Source organism: Camelus ferus, chromosome 3, assembly GCF_009834535.1.
Source record: "Camelus ferus isolate YT-003-E chromosome 3, BCGSAC_Cfer_1.0, whole genome shotgun sequence".
NCBI lineage: Eukaryota > Metazoa > Chordata > Mammalia > Artiodactyla > Camelidae > Camelus > Camelus ferus.
In genome coordinates this window covers 23,370,383-23,394,850 of record NC_045698.1, presented here as the reverse complement: position 1 = coordinate 23,394,850, position 24,468 = coordinate 23,370,383, and the positions used below count along the sequence as shown (strand labels likewise).

General features: G+C 38.6%; 1 protein-coding gene across 1 annotated transcript; it reads right to left on the bottom strand.

Moving 5' to 3' along the window:
- Positions 1-3,653: 3,653 nt before the first annotated feature.
- Positions 3,654-24,359, bottom strand: TARS1 (threonyl-tRNA synthetase 1). The gene is made up of 19 exons (XM_006194816.3): positions 23,757-24,359; positions 20,391-20,465; positions 17,256-17,446; positions 14,667-14,790; positions 14,403-14,524; positions 13,794-13,911; positions 13,462-13,526; positions 13,296-13,374; positions 12,340-12,486; positions 11,179-11,277; positions 10,053-10,219; positions 8,966-9,128; positions 8,727-8,864; positions 8,291-8,368; positions 8,076-8,176; positions 7,876-7,980; positions 6,230-6,302; positions 4,624-4,738; positions 3,654-4,179 (listed from the first exon to the last, which is right to left on the bottom strand). Exons 1-19 carry the CDS (start codon positions 23,775-23,777, stop codon positions 4,031-4,033), a joined length of 2,130 nt encoding a protein of 709 aa, XP_006194878.1. The 5' UTR covers positions 23,778-24,359; the 3' UTR covers positions 3,654-4,030.
- Positions 24,360-24,468: the final 109 nt, after the last annotated feature.

Sequence of the window (24,468 nt, the reverse complement as noted above, 5' to 3'; positions counted from 1 at the left end):
AATAATCTATGAAACCTAAGGAACTGACAGCTGACACCTTTTAAAATCACCTAAATGATAGAAATTCCACTAAGAACAGAACAGAAGGAAAAATAAACTGCCCACCAGAGCATAAGTCAGGAAAGTTCTCCAGTCTGTGCACGTACACACACACACACACACACACACACACACCCCTAAATTTTGAATGCGTCACTCTTAAACAAATATCCCAGACAGTTAGGCATACTTACAGTACAACAGATACCAATACATCAACAAATCAATTTAAAGACAGTAGAGATAATGCAGTGGAACTGAAGAAAACGTCAGTGTAACTAAAATGAATACCCTGAGATAAGAAATCAAGTTCAAGGAACAAAAATACGATGCTTTGATATAAGGAATAACATAAAAACAAAAGAGAACTCTTGAAAACTTAAAAAAAAAAAAAACCCGACAGCTGGAATAAAACACATACACACACAATAGAACAAATGGGAAGAGAAAGTTAAGGAACTCTCTCCTAAAGTAGAGCACACCTAAGTAATTGAAGTCCTGTTAGGAGCAGAGGTCAGGGAGGAAGCCATCAGAGACAACACAAAAGGCATTTCTCAGAACTGCAGGGCACCCATCACCAGAATGAAAAGGCTACTCACTACCTTGGAAGGCAAAAGAGCTACACTGTCATCGTGAAATTTCAGAATAAGGCTAAAGAAAAGAGACCTAGACCTTTCAGGGAAAAGAGTGCCGGGTAACACACACAGACTTGAGAGCAGGAACGGATTCCTCAGAGAAACATTAGAAGGCAGAGGAAGATGAGAGCAATGTCTTCCAAAGTCTGAAAAAATTTACTGTCAACCAAGAGTTCTAGACCTAAGCCCACACATTCTTCTTTGAAAAGCAGCTGGAAAATCCTGTCCACCAACATGAAGCAGTGAACCAAGAGAGAGGAAGACAGGGAATCCAGGGAAGCAGACCAGACATGGAGGGGAGGTGGGAGCTGACCCCGGTGAGGCTGCCTGGCGCCCGCGCTGCAGCAGGAGCTTGGAAGCTTCTAGGAGGGGCTTGTCTTGGAAGATGAGTGGATCCAGTGAATTGTCCATCAGGTGACTTCTGGATGGTAGTTACAGGGGATGGGGATGTTAACTAACCTTACTGTGGTGAATCACTTTGCAGTATTTGTGTTGATCCAATCATCACATTTTACAACTTAAACTTACTACATATGTGTCAATAATACTTCAACAAAGCTGTAGGGAAAATGGACTTTTGGGAAAACTGTAATGAAACGTATAAAACAGAGCTGTTCAAATCAGATATTCAAAGAAAACATTTTAAAAGAGATAATTAAGGCCAAAAAGAAAAAAGTTGTACTAGAAAAAATGTAATCATAGAAAACAATTCAACTTACTTAGCGCATAGTATTTGTGGACATAGTAACAATAACACCTAGTATGGATTTAACAAAAAGTTGAGATATATTAGGATGGAGGGAGGAAATGAAGGGCTGTGAATTAGAATCCACATCTGAAACAGTAAGTCAAAAGAGGGGTTCTCAAAGAGTGATGAATTGAGAGAGAGTAGTATCTGGAAACAGGAACAGAAGTTTACGCCAGCACGGCTGAAGTGGTTGCCTGGGAGTATGGGAATCAGATGAGGGTCAAAGGTACAAGAGGCTGGTTTCCTTATAGGCCTTTTACCACTATTCGACTTTTTTTTTTTTTTTTTTTTTAAGGCAGAGGAGAGTAAGGCTAGTGGGAGAGAATGAGAACCTTCTCCTCACATCGTGCTTTTCAGCATCAGATGGGAGCTTAGGACCCATGCCTACAATGAGTGTGCATTTCCACGCCATCTCCTGGTGCTTCACAGGCCCAGTAGTCTGAAGCACTGTAGCAGTCTCAGCGCAGGGGCGGGCCTGAAGGGAGACGCACGCATCCATGGATGTAGTCAAAGTGAGGAAGGGAAGTAAGGGGGTGCACTGGGCACACCAGGCCATCCAGGGGTTCAGTGCGACCTCAGCCCACCATTCCAGGACCTTCACCCTTTCACTTGCCTAAACCATCTTAACCTGCCTGCTCCGTACTCCTGACTTTATGTCTCTAGATTTTGGTTTAGGTGCCTATTTACACATTTTGGTACCTACGTTAGTTCTGGAAACCTTTCTACTTCACAAAATCTGTCCTTGCAGATGTCATCGCTGATGCTGTTCTCACATTGCTCCTGTCTGTATTGCCAAGATCGTGTAACTCAATAACCCAGATGCTCAATACAGTCTTAGTAAATGGGTTCCGTCAATTCTTTAAGTTATGAGCCAGAAGAGATCAGAGGGGTACAACAGTCAATAGAATTCTCTTTCCTCCAGGAAAAGAAAAGGAAAAGGAAACAAGACAAACTATAGACATAAGAGCTTTGATGGGACAAGAGGGTGGACCCCTAATGCTTCCACTGGAAGTGAGGACTAAGCTATCAGCTACAAAGAGGAGCCTTGATTCCCAGTCCTGTCTACCTACGTCTTTACTATACTTATACACCTCAAGTTTTATAAGATTTATAAAGCTTCTCTACTTATATATTTATAATATATACTAACATAAATATTAACATATCAGCCACTTGTTGCTTTAAGTGTAAAATATGTATTGAAAAAAAACGTAGCTAAACCATAGTAGGTCTTTGGACTATGTTATTATGGAAGCCATTGAAAATAATTCTCTAAGTTTTTTTTTTAAAACTGAAGACAAATCCAATCTAAGATACTGTGAATTTTAAAGAAATTAAAAGTCCAATAACCTGTTTCATGAATCTGAAATTTTGGTGTCATGATTTGAGAATAAAAGTTCTGGTTCGAATAGAAAATGAGTTTTCCTCAAGTACAAACCTATTATAAACCTATCAAAGGTGAAGTCTTAAGACAGTCATAAGCAAGGCTTAATTATGAAATTTTGAAAAAAAAATCCCTATGATTAAAGATCTTACCTCCTTTATTAAAGGCAGGATTAATCTATGCAAATTAGCTCCCCTTAGAAGTGACCCTAGCAAACAAGCTATTGGAGTTACTGGCGAACTGAAAAGATGTTGCCTTTTTAAAGTAACTAAAGAGGAATCTATATGCATCCACGTAAGAAATTTCTTACTTCTCCAAAACACCACTCACTGGTTAAAAAAAAAGAAATTCATAAATTATCCCTTATAGCATGGAATTTGTATAAAGGATTCTATAGCCCAGAACAGTCTGCTATAAATATGTATTTTTTTTAAATTGAACTATATTGATATACAACATTGTATGTTATAGGTGTACAATATGATTCGCAATTTTTTAAGGTTATACTCCATTTTTATAAAACACTGGCTGTATTTCACTGTTGTACAATATATCCTTGTGGCTTATTTTACACATGATAGTCTGTACCTCTTAATCCCCTTCCCCCGTGCTGCCCCTCCTCTCTTCCCCCTCCCCACCGTAACCACTAATTTGTTCTCTGTATCTGTGAAACGTATTTCTTTGAAGACTTATCCTTCTTTCTACACCTGGTCCATATCCCGGTTTGAGAACAGCACACTCTACCCAACTTACCTCATCTGTGTTATAAAACATGAAAGATAAATATTGAATCGAATGGTTTGTTCCAGGTAGGTGTGTAGGAGGCAAGGGAAAAAGCAGTTGAAACTGATGTGAATAAAAGCTTTTATTTTTATGTAGCAATCCAATTCTAAAATTTCCTTCATATTAATGAGATTTTGAAAAAAGTTTGTATTTTAGCTGCATTAAGTTTACAAAAACATTCTTCCACATTACATTAGACCATTCCTCATGTTTTATTCCCAGTGCTCAGAAATCTAACGAATAAAATGATTATTTTACTATATCACTTTTAATTACCTCCCGCAAATATACACTGTCTAATATCTGTCTAGGTCAGAAAAGGCTGCAGACTCTGCCAAACTACTCCCAGGTCAATATAAACTGAGTTTTATACCAGAGTACAAGGTTAAGTTATGAAAACATGCTCATCCTTTTCCATTGAGCCAATCTGGGCCAAGCTCTTTAAAACTCTTCTTCTGCCTGTTTGCTGTAGGACTGCTTGAGCTGCTGGAGCCGCTCGATGGTTTCAGAAACAGTACGTTCTCCGTGCACCTTGTTGTCTCTTGTGCGGATATTAACAGTGCCACTGGTCTTCTCTTTTTCACCAACAACTAAACCAAAGAACACAAAGCTTTGCTAGGTAAAAGGATTCTTACTGAACATTCGAACGGAAATCTACCCTGTAGCTTCTGATTCATTAAAATGTACAGCTGACTAAATCTATTCATTAAAAAGCAAAACAAACCAAAAAACCCCCACCATTTTGCAAAGACTAAAAGTGCTATTTGCTGAGCCACTTAATCCAGCCAACTTAATCAAAACCCACCATATGAAAAAATAGTAGGTGAAAGGGAGAAGACTTTTTAGACAAACCTTTCAAGATTACTCTTTTTCAAACCAAAATGCTCCTTTGTCATATTAATAGAACAAGCATATAGTTTGAGAATCAGGACTGGAAGGAACTACTGATGACACAATTCTCTTAAGCCTGAATCTCAAGATTTCAAATTTTCCTCAGGGTGGGCAGATTTTCTCTGGTGAGCTTCCTTTCTTACCCAGGATGAAGTTATACTGGGCTAGCTGTGCGTTTCTGATCTTCTTGTTTAATGTGCAGCCCGGATCCAGATCAATGTCCACCATGAATTTAGCATCGTGGAACTGCTGCCACACCTATTTAAACAGAGACACAGAATTCTTCACGTCCAGGATAATTGTATTTTGATCTTGAATGCTTTTATTTAACATACAATTTCGATAATCATGCAAGCATTAAAAAAGAATGTTAACAGATGTACTGAAACTATTAATTTGTGACTTGGAACTACAAAAAGATGTACTTTATACTTGAGAGAGAAATTACGAATTAAATAAACTAGATTAAATTTTCCATCTACCCAACAACCAATTACCACTAACATGACAAAAAGATCTGAATGAACTGTTTTTAATTCACTAATAGGTTGTTATGCCTTAGTGATCATTAACCAATGAAACTGCTGGGATTTTATAAGTATGCATATTTCAGAAGGGTTTTTAGTTTATTAGAATGCCAGGATTAAGACTACATTCTTAGCTGTAACGTATGTTAAAGAATAAAGCACCAGTGTTTTCTTTAATTAACACGAGCCCTGCGTACATGTGAGTTGAGCTATTCTGCAATTAGGGGAGTAGCCTGGTAACTGCAGCCCATTTAACACCTGTGGTCTCTGGTCATTAAGTATCAATAGCAGTGCCCACCTGTCTCCACTCAACATAACCATGAAACCACTGCTACATAATTCCAAACACCATCCGACCTCCAGATGGAAAGAGAAAAGTCAGTATACCGTCTCCAGTTGAGAAATGAGATAACACAGACTTTTTTCCTACAGTGTGAACTTTTCATAATGCAAATATGGGAAAGTACCACTAACCATGAAGCATCAGTGAATCTCGTCATTTCTAATTAAAACTACGTGCAGTAATAGGAATATAGTATATCTTGAATGGTTTTTGCTTATCAGCAAATGTTAATGCTCACAGTTGAGACTTCAGTGCAACTTACTCTAATGATCTGGAAACACGCTGGTTTTGATGTTACAGTGTTATGTAATTATGAAACAATGCATTTTTTTATAACTCAACTTTTAACAATTTGAAATTCCTCAGAGTGGAATTGTTGCTATAACAATTGTTGCCGTAACAGATTGTTCTACTCTTAAGATGTGATATATGAATGGATATTTTATATACATCTGTTAGTAGGGTAGCTTTTTGGTAGGTAGGGCAAAACATTGCTGTGTCATGCCACTAACCAGAAAAAAAGGTTCAAATTAAAGAAATGTGCATTAGAAATGAGCAAAATTACTCTCTGAATCAAAGAGCAGCTTAAGCTGCATTATGCACTTGAACTTACTTATCATACTGAGGCATCTGCTAACACTAAACACCAAAATATACAAGTGTATACACTTTCCAAATTATGCCTTCTAACAGCATAACCACACAGAAAAGCATTAAAGCAGTAATATGATCCACTCAGGTTCACTACAGATTGAAAATATTAACATTTCTCTTTATCACAAGCAGCTTGATTTACCAAGAAAAGACAGCTTACTGAGATCTGAAAGGCTGAAATGACAGCTATTAAATGTATTAAATTTAAAGAAAAGTCATACTTACCTTTTGGGCATATTCATCACATGTTGGTCCCACTGGAACTACCATCACCTGGCGAGGAGACAGCCAGAAGGGCCTTTAAAAGAAATTAAAAATCTTTAGTGTGGACTTGAGCACTCTCCTAAACAATGGTGGCACATTTCTGAGTCTACTCTTGAGCACCGTTTCCCAAAACATGAAAGGGCCACTTTAAAGAACTCAGCTTTTTGTCGATATCCAATAAGGACTAAAAGGAGATTCAGAAGCAGAAGACTAACCCTACATCAGGAAAATCTGTAAGACTTGTCTTGCTAAGCAGATGACAAAGCAAAGAGGGGGCAGGAACTGTGCCCCACAGGTCACACATCGGGTGACAGAACACCACACACACTGGCTGCCAGAGGGGTTAAAGAAACATACTTAGTGATTTAAGTTATTCTATTCAACAAGTTATTTTGCTCAAGCATTATTTTCTTACTTATTCTTCACGGGGAACAAAGACTTTGCCTTCAGTTTATTCAAGATCCATTTTACAGGATTCAGCAAATTGGAACTGATAACAACTGGTGATAGTATTTGGTAAAAATGAGTGTGTTTTCACTTATTACAAGGTGACCTCGTCTGCAATTCTCCCTTGCAGGTGTTTCAGGGTCAGACCCTCCCCCTGCTGCAAGACATCAATCAGGCCAGTTTCTCTGGATCAATCTATTTTCAGTGGTTTTGTTACATCAGGGAAAAGGCTGGAGTAGGCACTAAATCCACCCAAACTGTGGGCTTTTTTCCCTCTAGGTTTGGTAGAGCAGTTAGCTGAGGATGTCCCTACTTTTTAGACGGCACAGAGAATGTTTTCTGTATTTGATTTGATTCAGTAAAACATATCTGAAAAGAGATTAGCTTATTTCATTTATATGTATGATGAATTTCCTATTAAGTCTGAATTAACTATAATTATAAATAAAACTGAAGTGACTGCAATGCAGACGATAAGACAGATTTACAACATTTTACAGAAGTTACACATCACACAAAACGTGGCAGGCTCTACAGAATGGATGTCTTATAATCATGTGTTGTTTTCAACTCCGTTTACAAAATGCGGCCCCAGGCAAGGCTGCTTAGGAAATAAAATGAAGTCGTGTGCTTATATCTCACCATCAAAAACATAAGCTTATAGAAATAAGACACAGAAATGTTGATCAGTCTGGAGTCTATACTTTCAGTTAAAAAAAAAAAAGCTTGGCTTCTAAAGGGTCCAAAATACTCGCTTATGATCAGCAACACCGAACACGCTGTCACTAAAAGCCTACTCTTGTTTATGCAGACAAAAAGACGTTTTATAAATTTCCCAGGTTACTTGAAAAGCAATCAGAGCAATAAACAAGTTTCTTACTGAATAATAATTCCTAATTAGAAAGCATTTATATAATATTCAAACAAATCAAGTGCTGAAATAAAAATAATTACTCGTAACAAATATTCTTGGAGCTTAAGAGTCTGGATTTAGATTGTGATTCCTTACTTTTCAGTGATACCTGTCACTGAACAGAAGTGACCAACTGGTGTAATTCTCCTTTTCCATCATACAAATATAACTAAATTGGAAAGTAGACATTTCTTAGAGCCAATTTACATGGTCCAGACAAAAACAAGAAAAGAATGACAAAAATTACCATTTGCCCCCATAGTTTTCAGTGAGAATAGCAATCATTCTTTCCACGGACCCCAAGATGGCTCTGTGGATAATCACGGGCCTTTTCTTATCATCACCATCATGGCTAGAAAAGAAAAAAAAATTTGTTTTGCTTTATTTTATATCTATATTCTTTTATATGTCCTTGAAGAATATTCAGAGCAAACACTAGAAACTCACCTTACAAAAGTAAGATTAAATCTGATGGGCAACTGAAAATCCAACTGGATCGTTGCACACTGGTGGTACCGACCAATGGCATCTTTAATCTGTATGTCAATCTAAGAAGCACAGACTGGATTGTATTAGGACTGGTTTTTTTTTTTTAAACTTAAAGTAATTTCTTCACCCCAAAATGAAATTCACATCACTCCCAAACAGACTCTGGTACTGACCTTTGGACCATAGAAAGCTCCATCTCCAGGATTTAATTCCCACTTCTCACCAAACTCATTCAAACTGTTCTCAAGTTGCTAAGGATGAAGCAAAGTGATTTTAATTTTTGTTCATCTGCAACTTCTTCCAGCCTAGTATGAGACTAGAAATACTGCAATTACTTTCATGGGTCACTATTCTTCGCTTTACAATGTTGTCCAGGTAGACATACTTACACACAAACCCCTTTAAAGGTTATAGCTTGATGACTGAAAAAACATTCGACCATTTCTAAAATACAAAATCATAGAGAAAAAAACTAGCTTACACAATCCTGGAAACCATTTCCAATTTTCTTTTCCTTTTATCCATTTAAAGAGGCATGGCTTTCTTACATTATGGAACAAGCCAATTTCAGTCAAATAACACTGAAGCATGCTGAAAAACACCACTTACTTTCTCAGCTTGATTCCATACTTCAACATCTCCAAGGAATTTTTCTGGGCGAGTAGACAGGTTCAATTTAAAGGAAAATCCAAATACGTTATATACTGCACGCAGAAAATCCAAACAACCTTTTATTTCACTCTCGATCTTTAAATTAAAAAAAAGAAAGAAAAGGGACACAGTGGTAGTTAATTTTCCTTGATTTTCTTGACACTTCTTTCAAAGTATTTTATCCCAGAGTCTCGTACCTGCTCCATGGCACAGAATATGTGAGCATCATCCTGCTGGAATCTCCGCACCCGCGTGAGTCCTGTGAGTGCTCCCGACAGCTCATTTCTATGAAGCACCCCGAAATCAGCTACTCGCAGAGGCAACTCTCGCCAGGACCTTGGCCGATGATCAAACATAAGGCTAAAGAAAAAAGTAAAGTCCATTGATACTTAATTTCACAAGAATAAAACTGCTTCTCTAATATTATAAGAAAAGCTGTCAAAAAGCTACTGGTTCTAGTTGTTTAGACAAGAAACACTTTTCAAAGTCTGGGCTCTGCACAACAATGGAAGTGCCTGTATGAATAAAGCAGCCAATAAAATAAATAGAACCATCCACAAGAGAGAATAAAACATTTATTTCCCTAAGTCTGGAGTCATAGCTTTGTGATCAATATTTCTATTAATTTGAGAACTGCCTTTAAGAGTCATATTGGGAAGAAAAAAAAGAAAACTTAACTATGTACAAATCATTTATAACACTGGAAACTAAAGTCTATACTTTCTTGTTGCTCTTAAAAGTGCTTCAGTTCCCTGTTGGTCTGAAGGTGCTTCAGAAAATCTGAAGAATCTGAGAAACCCAAGAATGAACTTGAACTCAGTTCCCTGACCCACAACCCAGTTACCTTATGGAGATTCCACTGTCTCACCTACTCTGCCCTCGAGGCCCAGCTACTGGGAGCAGGACTAGGAGCTATGACTGAGCCACCTGCAGCCCCGGCTCTCCCTAGTCTTGCCCCCGGTTGCTCTTCACCCAACTTTCAAGAAGGTTAGAGTGGACTGCCTCAAGGCAAGGAAGATTTTCCAAGAATGTCAGTTCAGCAGCAGCAGGTTTTGATACATAAGTCTTTAAAAAAAAAATCTAGAGAGTCTGCTATGCCTCACATTTTGTATTTTGCTTGTTCACTAGCTGGGCGTGGATGATGTTACAATACCGTAATAATGATGCATCTAAATACTCTTCTGATTAGATAATTTGTTTTTTAACAAAGTACTTTCAAGGGAGGGAAAACAATCTAGAACTGACTGCAAGAAAATCTGATAGAAACTCAAAATTGCTGAATACCAGTGTCCCGGGCAGTTCATGGGTTTCAGAGCAAACTGCTCCTTCTCCACCTCAAAGGAGAACATGTTCTCGCTGTAGTGCTGCCAGTGGCCCGAGGTCACCCACAGTCGGCTGTTGTAGATGTTTGGGGTGACCACCTCCTGGAATCCCCGTTTCCTATATTCACTCTGTTAGAAAACAAACACAATGCACGTGCAGGGAAATAAGTGCTCATACCTCTGGTCGAAGTAAAAATTTAAAGAGCAATTTTATACTGCCTAGGAAAGCCCAAGATGCACATGTTACAATCTAGAAACTCTACTTGGAGGCATCTCCCAAAAAGGAAGCGCCTGCACGTGCATGTAAGGCAGCTGGGCAGCACCGTCAGTAATGTGGTGCCATGAGAGGTGACATCTGTGTCCCCCAGTAAAGAATCGGGCATACTGGGTAGTGGTATCACGGGCTAGTATGTAACAAGGGAAACAAACTGGATCTGTACATATCTAGAAAGAGAAGGCAGTGCAGACTGATACACAATGAGACTCCACATACGTAAGTTTGAAGCACACAAACACATACATAACTTAGGGGATATATTTATGGGGTAGATATAAAAATTACATGGACAAAAAGAATCCATGCTAACTTCAAAAAGGAGTTACTAGATATGTATTACTTACTAGATATGTATAACTTCATCTCAATAAAAAATCTGAAGCAAGTCTAGCCCAGGGTAGGTGTGTGTTAAATGAGGTGCTGAGTACCCGACGGTGGCGGTGTTATTCCTTGACATATGCTTGAAACACTTCATGGTTCATAAAGCAAAAAAGCAATGTAAAGATGAACTTGCTTTTTCAAGGAAAATACAAAAGAATGGGTCAGAAAGCCACGGAGCTCCTGTGTAAAGGACTGCAGGCCCCACTTCAAGTTCACCAGCTTACCCCATGCACACACCTCCATATATATGGACAAAATCATGTAGGAGGAGGGAAGAATTTTTTAAACATTTTATGAGACTTCATATGCCCATTTCACTTTATTCTTTGAAATGTTTCTTCTTAAACACAAGATTCTTTCCTCTTGGTAGACCTTATTTAATAAAATCAACTTACATCTTATATAATAATATATAATAAATATGGTTTACCCTGATGTATTCAATAAGCATATTATAAATGTACGCTCCCTTTGGCAGGAAAAAGCAACTTCCTGGGCTGAGTTCATGGAAGAAATACAGTTCTTGGTCCTGAGTAAACAAAAGTAAAAGAAAGTTTATATGTGTACATAATATCAACATGAACTTCAGGGTTCTTGAGTTCAGAATATGGTCATGACTTCTCATATTTTAACCGGTGCCATTCCCAAATCAAATAAAACATGTTGACGTTTCTAGGGTGCAAATTAATGGTACAGAATTACAGTCCCTTTACAACTTAGCATGAGTACATTCTCTGCCTGTTACGTTCCTAAGTCCAGTCAAGTTTACCCAAGAGTGGCACGGAGCAGGGGTCTTATTCTCCTCTACTCTGCAAAGCAGGGGATCTCAGAGTTTGAATTCCTCAATGCTCCAAGCTCTGAGTGTTTTTTTTCTTTCAGAGTAGGAGTAGCAGGAAGGAGACTGAGAAAGACCGATAATGAAGTAGATGATGGAGAAGTGGGCTAACTTTGGGTCATGGTCAAAGAGGAACACCCTCCTACCTCCTTGCCCATTACCCACTATCCTAAACACCCAAGTTCTGAAGGAGGGACCCCACCAATTGCTGGTGGCCTCCTTCCTGCTGGAGTTCATGTCAGCCAGCCAAGAGAGCTTGACAGTGGATGCTGCCTCCTGCTCAAGCTTCAAAAGCTAATAGCCATAACCTGACGCCTGGCATAGAGTGAACTCACTTCTAGAAAGGAATGTTTTTACTAAACCTAACTTCCAGCTTAGGAAACATTCAGGGCTAGAAGGAAAAGAAAATGACACCACAGAATCCATCACTGACTCACTGTGTCATCTTGGGCAACAAGTAGATGAATCTTTCTGGGACTTAAGTTTCCACATCTTTAAAATAAGTCAGTGACCAGGGGTGGGGTGGGTGTAGCTCAATAGTAGAGCGCATGCTTAGTTTGCATGAAGTCCTGGGTTCAATCCCCAGTACCTCCATTAAAAAAAATAATAAAATAAGTCAGTGAGACCAGGGAATTTCTAAGGTATCAAGCTATAGCATCTCTTCAAAAATCAATTCCTAGCACCTAATACAATCACATTTCAAATGAAAATAAAGAAAACTCAGTCTAGACACATCATATTCTTTTTTAAACATACCCTTCCAATTTTCCTATGATCACGGTTCTTAGCTTCCTCTTGGAACTTCTCCCACTCTTTCAACATTTTAGGATCTGGGAATGAAATGCCATAAATTCTCTGCAGAGTCTCCATATCTGCCTTGCCTTCCCAGTAGGTGGAGGAATTCTGAAAACAAGAAATAACCATGAAATAATATTCAAATTTTTAAGTATCTCCGTTATTTTAAGAGTTAGAGGTTATTTCTCACAGTCACATTATGAGTCAAACTCATATTTAGTCCTTATGGCAAGAAAAATGGCACAAAAAGCGCACACTCAGTAAACACCTCCCAGTTGCTGAGGCCTAGCCAGGGTAGTTGCACTCATTCTGCAGCACAAAACTGCTGCTTAATCCCCTCAAAACTGTTCACCCCCTCAATACCCACTCACAGCAGAACTCCACAAACATGACTGCAAGGGCATCTTCCACAAGATGATTGAACAAAAATGGAAAACAAACCAACCAAAAAAAATGTTTTTTTAAATGACTCAGCTATTCTTAGGATTTAGAGTGCACTTTAATAACCACCCATTAAATATTATGTGCTAGTATAAAACTGGCAGGATTAGTTTGGTTAAAAGGAACTATTTGGGTAATTACTACCTTAGACACACAAAAGGCAAAAGCACATACTCCCACAGTGAATCTCAAAGCTTTTAGAGCCAAGATGGTCCACTGTGTGATTTTGTAAATTCTCCAAATCTCCATCCCTGTGCGGTCCCATGATGAATGGTGAGTCAGTCACTGCTTGAGAATTTCAGTTAAAAAAAGGCTACTGACATGTAGTACCCATAGTCAGCAGAGAACATGAGAAAAAAAATCCACCCTTACATATGCAAGAGAAAAACAGCCGAAAAGAGAAACCAATGCAAGTATCAACATATATCGTTAGGACACAAGTATGTTTATACCATCATTAAAGTTACAGTGCTTACTTTGTGTATTTTCAAAGCCTTGATTTTGCCAGTGTGTCTGACATGAGGACCCCGGCAGAGATCTATCAAGGGGCCACACCTAAAGATAAAATGAAAGGGATTGTAATTAAGACTTTAAATGACATATACGTCAGTGGTATTTAATCACACTTGATATTCTCCTCACCTGTAGACCGTGGTAGTTGGAGTATTCACTTTTTCATTCAATATCCTGCATTTGAACTTGTTGTACTGAAAATAAGAAAAAATTTTTTTTAAATAACCATCCTTTAATTTTCACTTCTAAATACTATAGATAAAATATAATTTAAAGTACACCTTATTTAAACACTGTATGATTATAAATATGTCAGCATTTCATGTTTTGAAAATACTGTTAAATTTTTTTAAAGAACAGGATAGATATCAACTTAGTACATGAAGCCCCAATGTGACAACTTCAAGTGACATTAATGAGTGAAATAAAAATAGAGGCCACATGTTAACTGTTCAATTTACCTTAAACATTTCCAATAAGGTTTCCTTCTTAACTTCTAATCTTTCAAAAGCTTGTTTTTCTTTAATGATTTTCTTACACAGAGCCTCCAAAGAAGAGAAATCATTGCTGGACACACCCCTGAAGAAGAGAACATAATTAATCTCTTTCCATTCCATCCTACTCAAACTGCAGCTTGCAGGAGTGTTTCTTGAGAATATTTCAAGGGTTTTAATATAAAAAAGCTAGACTCCTGAATCATATATTAAGAATTTTAACCTACAAATTTTTAATAAATTATTTTTCTATTTTCCATGACTTCTACCTTGGTCACTGTGCAGACCATTCCCTCTAGTGCACCTTCCCCCTCTAACTCTGTAACCAGGTTTAAAGAAAAGGAGAAGTCCAAGCTTCATTTCACTTCCCAGTGCAGCTTAGGGCTCCACCTCCATCGATCTAGAAGGAAGCTCTTATTAAAGCTCCCGCTACTTCATGGGTTACTATGACACTGCAAGTTCTGATGGTGGGAATCCTTGGTGACTTATAAACCTTTATTGAGAACTCTTTAAAAATAATGTCTGGACCCAGAGTAACTCAGATTTCATTTTTCTTTATCCAGTTAAGTAACTTACCCTTCTTCAAGGTACATGTCGTAATAGAATCCACTTTCTATTGGTGGACCGTAACACAAACACCCACCATAGACTCTTTCCATGGCTTCACCCATTATGTGAGCACTCGAGTGCCAGTACACCTGAAAATTCAAAGAAAAATGGGATGGTCTGACAAAATGAAGATTTCAAACATGGCAACGAGACATCAACAAACCTTAGCCACCTCTTGGCTTTAGTATTAGCTGGAAAAGACTGTAAATATCAATCTGAATAAAAACTTACCGCTTGAGCTTCCTCATCTTCAAACTTGAGAAGCTCCAAGGAACAATCTTCCTCCAGAGGACGGTCTAGGTCCCACACAACTTCATTCACTTTAGCAATGACAGTGTTGTCAGCCAGGCCTTGACTTTAAAAATACACACACATGTATAAAAACACAAGAATCTAAAAAAGAATCTTCTGTAGCACAACAGTTAATTTGAGAACAAGAACATGAAAATAAACATTAGATACAGGCATACCTCCTTTGACTGCACTCCGCAGATACTGCGTTTGTTTTTTAACAAATTGAAGGTTTGTGGCAACCTTGCATCAAGCATGTCTGCCAGCACCATTTTTTCCAACAGCATTTGCTCACTTCATATCTCTGTGTCACATTTTGTTAATTCTCCTGATATTTCAAATTTTTTCATTATTATTATATGTATTTGTTACGGTGATCTGTGATCGGCGATCTTTGATGCTACTACTATGACTTGCTGAAGGCTCAGATGATGGTCAGCATTTTTAGCAATAAAGTATTGATAAATTAAGGTATGTACATTTTTTAGACATAATGCTACTGTATACTTACAGACTACAGTATAGAATAAACAACTTTTATATGCACTGTGAAACCAAAAAATTCATGTGACTTGCTCCATTGCAATACTGGCATGATTGTGGTGGTCTGGAAACGAACCCATAATATCTCTGAGGTCTGCCTGTACATTATATTTTCATGTATATTTATCTTTCTGAAATAAAATGTAAACAGCAACAACATTTTAAAAATGTACCTAAGAATATAATTAGAAGATTCTGAAAATTCAGAACACTATTATTTGACATTTAATGTTTCTTGTTTCAGCAAACATGGCAACTGTGATAAACAGACAATAACAATTTCCAGTGGTATGATTAATCTTTAAATTTCTCCAAATTAAGTTTTCCACAAAGCCAAGCTATTTAGATTCCAAAGGAAAAAAGGGGTGGGGGTGGGGTTCTAAACAACCTCTCTGCTTTTCTCTTGCCGGAAATCCGTAACAGATCTTTCCTTTGAGAGGCAATGCTAATCTCAGGATCCTGCAAATGGCTAAGATGATAAAACATCTTAAAAACATGGGCAAAAATGTTATCTGGATATGCAGTACGCAGTACAAAATACAAGTCTCAAGTGATGAAATTTCAGATCAAACGGGAGCTCCAGGGAGGGGAAAGCACAGGTCAGAGCAGTCTGGATGGGCTTTGAAAACAAAGAAAGTGATGAGGGGCTGAAGGATCCAAAGACTTGGACAGGAAGAAGAGAGGAGACGGCACTCCAAACGCGGGAATGGGCATGGATGTGAGCGGAAAGGTGCAGGAAGCTGGGTGGAGAGAGCAGAGCTGAATATGATTAGTCAGATTACAGATCAGAACGTGTGGCTAGAGAAACCAGCCTGTGACAGTCCAGGCAGCCCCCTACGGTATGAAGGGAAAGTGTACAGCCCTCACACTTTCAGTCTTAAACAAATCTACCACCAGAAGGCTTCAGCCAGCTAGGCATACTGGGGGCGGGGTGGTGGTTCTCTCCTTGCTCTGTTAAGGGTTTACAATCAAGTTTATGCAGCCTTCCCCGTTGAAGGATCAGAACAGAACAGAAGGAAATAATCAATTCCTATCCCATTTTCAGTGCTACCACTGAATTTCCCATGGATTATAACCAATTCACATGGTGACTTCTTTATTTCAGCTCAATATATAATGATTATAATAATGAAAGACTCTAATTAGCGCTCCACCCTCCAAAACCTTGGTCTTACTTTATATAACTAATGAATTAATACATATGCACATATTTCAAGATAAAATGTTTAAAAAGAGACTGGCAAACTTCTTCTGTAAAGGGCCATATAAATATTGTAGACTGCAGGCCATACATGGTCTCTCTCACATATTCTTCTAAGCTGTCTTATTTTTTTCAAACTATTTAAATACGTAAGAATGATTCCTAGTTCTTGAACTGTGCAAAAACAGGCTATGAACACAGTTTGTCAACACCTGGTAGAAGATATATGTATCAATTTATGCTTTCCAAACTTTATCATTTGATAAACTTATTAACTATTCATTCCAATGATATCAGAATAGCAAAGTATTTATTCTATGACAAAGTATGCATCTAATTTTCAGTTACTTAAAATAACTTCTTCCTAATCCAATGAGTCTTAACATTTATAAAAAAATTAGATTTATAAAAATGGTACTTTTTTTCATGGGCCATATACTAGCTTATTTTTCCCATTTGAGATGACTTACCTTCATTTTTAACTTTAGAACTGAGATGTTTTAAGTCTTAATAGGTGAAGCATCCTCTACTTCGTTATGTGATACTTTATGATTAAAGTAGAACTAATGATATAAAATCCTTTCCAAAGTAAGACCAACGTTGACTCTTTCAAATATTAACTCTGAATCTTGACTACATCATTTTGATTTTTTAAAAATCCCAAGGTAAATTAAACATTAAGAACACTGAACAGGAGCATAACAACATTACGAGGATAAAGCATGGCAAGATAAAAAAAAATTTAGTTACAAACAACAGAAGGTTAAGACAGGTGTAGCTTATACCTAATTCCACAAGCAATTTGATACGGCGTAGTTTTCCAGGATTCTGCATCAACCTGTTTACCATCAGGCAGGGTGACTTTAATTGGCTTGCTATCTTTTTCTGCCTTTTCTGCCAGAATGGAGTCGTGTTCTGCTTTTAGTTTATTATACATCTCAAGACGTGTATTAATATATTCAGGCCAAGGACTCAACTGTAAGACAATAAATGAAGAAATAAGTAAGCAGTAAACACTTGCTTTTCCTTTTTCAGGAAAGTGAAAGAAATAATAAACACAGACAATAAAAAAATCCATAATTATAATTCAATGTGGTACATGGATTGCCAAAAAAATCACTTATCTTGTCCTAAATGAAGGCAGAAGAAGGAATTAAATGCTTTCTTCTTGCAATTTTCACTTTAAGGGATTAAAGAAAATAAAAAAATATAAATAACATAATAAACATCTGGGCTGCCAGCATCCTGAATGAACAGCTACAACAACATTCTGCTATTATTTGCATAAAGTGATTTTTTTTTTCTTTTAAGGTGTTTTCTTTTCTAACGAATTATAAGTAGAGTTATAAACAATACTGGAAACAACAACAACTAGCTGGCTTTTCCATTTTGTTTCAGTCTTGTTCAAGGGATGGTCTGTGCAGCTGGTCAGCCTACATGTCCACTTACAACTCTTAACTAATGAACTATATATTTATTTGATTTAAGGGCTTGCATTCAAAGAAAGTAATTACTGAATTCAAAGAAACCACGATCACCACCTTTCTTGGGAACATTTAATTAGCAAAATAAGAAAACAACACTACTGTCCATAGTGGATAAAATGAACCAAAATATTTTATATAAGATATCCACTTGGGTTCCTGAAAGCTTGGCAAAGAAAGAAAGAAAAAACAACAATCAAAGATCTGACTGCCTCTACTAGTAGAGACTTCAGTCTTCAAAATATTTCAAAAAGCAGGCAGTGAATCTGTGGTCACAAAATAGTCAAACCACTAATATCTATATCATTTACGGTCTTCAGTTGAAAATAACATGAATATTAACAGCTGCATACAAAAGCAAAGAAGATATGGCTTAATTTTACCATGAGTTTCTATCTTCACATGGATTTAAATTAATCAGTCAGCTATAATAACTTATTCAAACATATGCTTTAAGTTATTCAATTTTGATAATGCTGTCCAAAGTGGTACAAATAATATATGTCAACAAAACCCAATTAATCTGAAAGGAGCACAAGCTAGTATCTAATCCTAGAAAAAATGACTTCTGATAACAGAAAATAAAATCAACCATTCCATATGGACTCATTGCCTGGCCAGCCTGGGTACTATGGTTTCCGGTTATCATGGTTATCTATTCTGTCAACCACAGACACCAATACCCTTAGTATCACAGTTAAAAAAACAATAGTCACAAAATTTAAAAATGTATATAGATTTTAGCCTGGTCGAATATTACTTCTTAGAATCATAAGTTTATACCTAATGCGAAGTAGCGCTTTTAGTTTTTTTTCCCCCTTATACAAAATTTCCTTCTCATTTCAATTTGGGAGTTCAATCTTATTTTTTCTTGGCCTTCAATTTTTCACGTGGAAGTCGAGCCTTAATTTCTCTGTAATTCCCTCCTACAGCAGCCTTTTCCCTTCTTTAGTCATTTAGGTGCTCTTTGGGAGCTTTTCATTACACTGTCACAGGGGTCCACAATCCTAGACAGTGAAGCATCAAAAAAATTAACTGAAAGCTCAGAGCCTGTCATTCTACAGCCATGCTCTGAATCCCTCAGGCCAAAGCAGCTCACCTGGTCCTACCTACTCAGAAGCATCAGCACAGGCCACATCACCCACATGACCCTCTGTAACTTACTGCAGTTTGTCTCCACATCCATTTGACACTTCCCAATCAGAAGAACTTAGTGTCAAACTTAATTTATTCAACATTCACTGAGCAGATACTCTGTGCTCAGCCCTGGGGATGCAGAGAAGAGTAAGACCTGCTTGCTGGCCTCAGAAGGGGAACAAGACAAGTACATAAATATTGCGAGCAAGGAGGGGGAGGAAAGGTCTTGGACATTTCACTGCACTCTTTTTCCCCAGACAGATCATTTAAAACAATATAATAAATCACATGCCACATGCACAATTCTTTATTCAGAAAAGTCCTCTAATTAGACGCTTTATTTCCTACTTCCAGGCTAATTCTCAAGCTGTAACAGAACAGTATGCACTACTTATACTGAAAGTAAAAAGAGAAATAGGGAACATATGCATTTTTCTATCTACTTGCAAATTTTTAAATTCACAATCCTACAATTCTCCTCACAATGACAGTAGGATATACTGGACAAAAACACAAGGGAGATGGCTATGTAGGGCTCTAAGCAACTTTTAATCATCTACAAACTTACCCTTAAGTAAATGGAAGCACTATAAATGTAGCAATGCAACATTTATAACAACAGCTCTTTAAAGCCAGTTTATTGTGCCACAGTAGACTTCTGAAAAGCCTATTCTTTTGCTCTGTATTCTGGTAGTTTTCCAAAGAGTCGCTAATAAAATGGTTGTAATGACAAAAGCAAAAGGGGAAGCATAGTTCACTGTAGTTTGACTTAAAAACAAGAGTAGGAAGACAAGCTGAAGCACCTCCAGAGCAGAAAGCCCAGGGTCCAGACCAACTCTGGGCTGACTTTCAATTTCGGGCTGACTTTCGAAATGCCACCTCCTTTTAGCATGAGCCCGGGGAACTGAAAGCATTTATCTATACTTGAGAGGCGTCAACATTTGTCATGGATTATAATTAAACCTCAGTGGCAGGTCCAGGTGGAAACAGTGCGAAAGGGGTGAAGGGACTGAGCTTTCTTTGGTTTCCTGTCATACTCAGTATTAACTGAAACACCAAGTATCAGCATCTCCTTGAATAAAATGGTCAGCGAGCATCCAATTTGGCAATTGAGTAATTTCCACAGTCCACTTTCACCAACTTTTCCCCCTCTCAGACCTTTCTAATTCTTCTCCCCGATTTTTCCACCTAGTGCCATCTTACACCCCGACGTAAACCATTAGAATTTCACACAGGATCAGTCTGAGACAGCTCCCTGCCACCTGTCAGTCTTTGACGACAGAGCCCTGAAACACTTACCTCTGCTCGTCCTCCATCCCCAGATCCTTCTTTGTTCTTGCCTCCTTCCTTTTGCTTCTCCTCACCGGCACCCACCTAAAAAGGTAAAACAGACGTGATGGTTTTATATCTTAACCTAATCTGACATCCCTCCATGCTGCCCCCAGAAAAGTACTGAGGGTGTTATTTTAGCATCTTTTTTTTTTACAGTGGAAATCTGATTTTGAAAGATAGAAAATTTCACTACTGCACAAGGCAAGCTAACTTACAATAAAGACAAGTCCTAAAAAAGCAGGAGTTACTTGATAATATTCATGTCCTCAAATTTCATTCATTTTGCCTGTTCTCATATCTCTCACCTCAGGTTTAAATGGACATACACCAAAAATACAGCCACAAGAAGCATGCGATTTATTCAGTAAAAGTATTTTTTTGGGGAAAAAAAAACTAACACAATACATCTATCCCATTCCACAATTACTCTGTGCTCACAGTATTTTGTTAAACCCTGTGGAAGAAGCAAACCTGAGACCCAGTCCCTACCATGTGCAAACCACCTCTCCAGGGAAACTAAGGCATACATGTATGAGAAACTCCTGGAGGAGAAAAGAATACAGCTGTGGCACTCCACTCAGGTGGCAAACAAGCTAGGACAACAGTAACTGCTAGGGCTTTAAATGATGGAGATTTCAACAGGCTGGATTTTGAGAAAGGAAATTTTTTCTACATGTACACAGACACTTCCTGTCTATGGTCAGAGAAAGAGGAAGAGTGGGAGAAGGAGTGAGAGGGTGAGCTATGGAAAATGACTAAACCTTTTAGGAAATAATGTCAGTTAAGATAGACTAGTGTTCAGACAGAAAGCAGCACTAAAAGCTACCATAAGGAATGAGGACTTCAATTTGAAATACATGAAGTCATAGAATGTTTCAAGCAGTAAGTCCTGTGCAATAAGGCAACTGACGGCAGAGTTGGTCTTACTGGTGGTTCTCAACCAGAAACAATTTTGCTCCCCTGCAGACATTTGGCAATGTCTGGGAACCTTTCTGGCTGTCACAACTGGGGGGCGTGATTGACATATAGTGGGTAGAGGCCAGGGGTGTTGCTAACCATCCAACAATGCACAGGACAGCTTCCCACAACAAAGAATTATTCAGTCACCATGTCAAGAGTGTTGAGGTCGAGAAACTCTGAACCACATTATGGGAAACCTAGAAAAGTATCTTCTCAAAAAAGAATTACTTACTTCCCGGTGACTGCTCAGACAGAAACATTCTAAAGCAAATTTTACTACGAAAAGTTATATAATTTACAAAGTTCCTCCACAATCACATCTGATTCTCACAGAAACACTGTGAGATGGCCATTATTCCCATTTTATAGATAAATTATAAAAAGTTAGATTATTCTTCCAGGTTCACAAAGTCTGTAAGTGGCAGAAAAAAAAGATACCCACCCAGGTATTGACTGTGGTCAACTCTAAGAGATGTGATCAACAGTGAAGGAGTTTTGAGGGTAGAACTGGGGATGTGAAGGGGTGACTTTAATTCTGTATGTTTTTGATCTTTGAATTTTAAAAAAGTTTTATTAAGATATATTTCTGGGGGTGGGGGTATGGCTCAGTGGTAGAGTGTGTGCTTAGCATGTGTGAGGTCTTGGGTTCAATATTCAGTACCTCCACTAAAAAAAAAAAAGGATATATTCCTATAGCATACAATTCACCCACATAAAGAAGACGATTCAATGGTTTTCAGTATATTTATTTACTGTTGCCTAACTAGCAACAGGATCAATTTCATCACCCAAAAACGAAACCTTTACCATTAGCATTCACTTTCTGTTTACCCCTCCCCCCAGCACTTGGAAACCACTAATCTTTCTGTCTACAGCTTTACCTATTCTGGACATTTCATATAAATGGCATCATACAACATGTGGTCTTTTGTGACTGGTTTCTTTCAATTAGTATAATGATTTCAAGATCACCCATATTACATATATCAGTATTTCACTCCATTTTATTGCCAAAAAACATTCCATTATTCATTTATCCATTTATTTACTTGTGGGCATTTTGGTTGTTCTTTTCAATTATATAAAACTTACATCTTGTATAATTTAAAAAATAAATTAAAATTTAAAAATATGACTCCTAATTTCATGCTGAGCTAACATTTCCCCCACTCTGGGATTTAGGACTTAATAAACTTTTAAGGTTCATTTATAGTCAATAAATGAACAATGAACATACATTTAATCCATTCTAATCAGGTAAAGTACTGACAGGGTTATAAGATTACCTGGATGTCTTCACTATACTACAGGATTAATGTAACTAGTTAAGTATAATCAGGTAAAAAGAGAAGTAAAAATTAACTGCAGGTCTGTCTGTGTAGATTTAAAATGGAAAGAGAACGAAATGATTCTATTTTTCTGATTAAATGTTTTTGGTTTTAGCCACATGGATATTTACTATATAAATAGGAATAACGGAAAAGGAGAGAATTAACACCAAAGTTTTTTCGTGTTCTAAATCCCTCTCCATTTTACAGATGAGACTAGAGGCTCAAAGACAATAATTTCCCCTCTGTATACAGCTAGTAAACAGAAGAGCCAGGACATTAAAATGGGTCTCTCTGGAACCCTGAGGACTATTTCCCCTTTACTACAACAACTGGGAAGATGATGGGCAACCGTTCTTTACTTTCTAATGTAAGCATAGCAAAAATGCACGAGTTATGTAAAAGCTATCTAAAATTTCAACCCCAAACCTGGTACACAGAAGAGGATTGTGAAGATGTTCCTAAGCAATGGATGACACTAAAAGGAACAGGTGAAATGCTGAGCATTTGTGAATGCCGTAAGGCAGGCCGCCAGCACTAGGCAGGGAATTGTATAACTTCCCTAGAGTTTTGTCCGCTGGGGTCATCCGGCCTCCACCATATAAACTCCCCAAATTTGGGGAAGTTGTACCAGATCATGGTGATTCGGTTTTCCCTTCCTTAAAGTGGGGCTCTTTACCCCTACGTGGTTTTAAAATAAAATGCGGCTCTGCAACATTCTTCCCTACTAAGGTGAGTCTGGAGCCCTAGATTCTAATTCTAAGTCTTGGCTTCTAATTAGAGGTGTGGGTCTAAACCGAGACACTCAAGGTCTCAGTTTCCTCATCTGCAAAAAGACGGCGGCCCCAGAGATGATCCGGAAGGCCCTGCCGTAATTTATGAATTTGAGACTCTTCTCCAAAGGGGGCCCTGACCTGTCCAGGAGCTCCAATCTTCCTCCTTAGGATCCTCCGCGCCCGACCCGGTTGGGCCGCTCCCTCGTTTGGGCAAGGTAGGTACCAGGAGAGCCCCAGCCCAGCCTCCAGGTTCCACTCAGCGTACTCACCGGCTTCTCCTCGTCTCCCATCTTCCCTGAAGGGCTACTGGCCTTCTCCTCCGACACTGACAAACCACCAAAAGAAAACTGAATCCCAAAACGACGGTCTCAAGGAAAGCAGGGCGGACGCCAGGCAAAGGAGGGCGGCGACTGCCGGGAAATTGTTCGACTGCAGGGAACAGGGCACCTTCGCCAAGTGGTCCATAAGAGACCGGCTGATGCAATAAGAAAGCGCCCAAACCCCGCCTCCTAACCTGCCGGAAGAACGGGCAGCCAATCGACAATGGGGAATGGCGGGCCCTCCTTTCTCTAAACCGAAAGCTTGTTAGGACGACGGCAGTTATAGGAAATCAGGATGCTGCGGAGCAGGAGGGGAACCAGCCCGCAGGTCTCTCCCAGAACCGAGAAGTCGGCTATGCGCGCGCTCCTTCTTGCGTCTGCAGAGGCCTATCCAGGGCCTTTTCGGCCACCGTAGCGAATGAGAGGGGTAGAGTCTGAGCTTCCGGAAAGTCTCCGGCAACCCGATCACCTTCTTTGGCAATGGGACAAGCACAGCGACAGAAGCCAGGATTTCCTGCTTCCTTGGCGCCTCTTCACCTGGCGTGACTGCTGAGTTCTGGGTACTTCCCAGGGCCCCCAAGCCTGTGGCGGCGAGTGGAGCGAGCCCTCCTCTTTGCAGTCCTGGGCTCCCACGACCCAAGCCCTAGTGATCCAGGGAGGA